General features: G+C 61.2%; 1 protein-coding gene across 1 annotated transcript; it reads right to left on the reverse strand.

Moving 5' to 3' along the window:
• Positions 1-54: 54 nt before the first annotated feature.
• Positions 55-663, reverse strand: LOC118453181 (non-receptor tyrosine-protein kinase TYK2-like; the record flags this gene model as incomplete). The annotated part of the gene is made up of 2 exons (XM_035902762.1): positions 55-173; positions 471-663. Coding segments are annotated over 2 exons (312 nt in total), but the record flags the coding sequence as incomplete, so codon positions are not given.
• Positions 664-716: the final 53 nt, after the last annotated feature.

The raw sequence follows: 716 nt of genomic DNA on the forward strand, positions 1-716 counted from the left end.
TGGGGGGGGGGGGGGGAGGCCCCCCAGGAGAAGCCGGGAAGGTTTCGGTTTTACCTCGCAGATCTGCTGGGCGAAGAGCAGGATGTGGGCCAGGCTGACGTTGTGCTTGGGCAAGTAGTCGCGCAGGCTGCCGAGGGGCACGTACTCCATGATCAGCTGCACGATCTTCTCTCCTGGAGGAGGAGGAGGAGGAGGAAGAGGAAGGCAGCGTGTGAACTTCAGCAGGGGGGTGGGGAACAACCCAGAGACACCCCAAACCCCAGCCATCTCCCAGGAACGGGATCCCCCACCCTGCTACCAGCCACCAAAAACCGCGGGGAATTGGGGTTTCAGCGTCTCTGCAGCAGCGCCGGGGGTCGGACAACGCAAATTTGGGCCGCTGAGGGTGGGGAGGGGGGAAAAAAATCTCGCACGGGGAGAGACAGCGACCGCCCCGTGGCCGTCCCCAAAGCCACCACGCGTCCCCTTACCCTGCTCGCTGCAGCACCCCTTGTATTTGACGATGTTTTCGTGATAAAGCGTCTTGAGGATCTCGATTTCCCGCTTCCAACTGGTCAGCAGCTGCTGGCTGCAGCCGGATTTCAGCGATTTGACGGCCACCATTTCCCCCGTCCCGTCGTTGGTGGGGTCGTAGCAATAGAGGCTCACCTTGCCGAAGTGACCCTGGCAAAGGAACAAGCATGGAATTTTGAGATCCTGCCACGGGAGAAGCTCTC

The sequence above is a fragment of the Egretta garzetta genome, unplaced genomic scaffold (assembly GCF_000687185.1).
Source record: "Egretta garzetta isolate BGI_Z169 unplaced genomic scaffold, ASM68718v1 C8380247, whole genome shotgun sequence".
NCBI classification, from domain to species: Eukaryota; Metazoa; Chordata; class Aves; order Pelecaniformes; family Ardeidae; genus Egretta; species Egretta garzetta.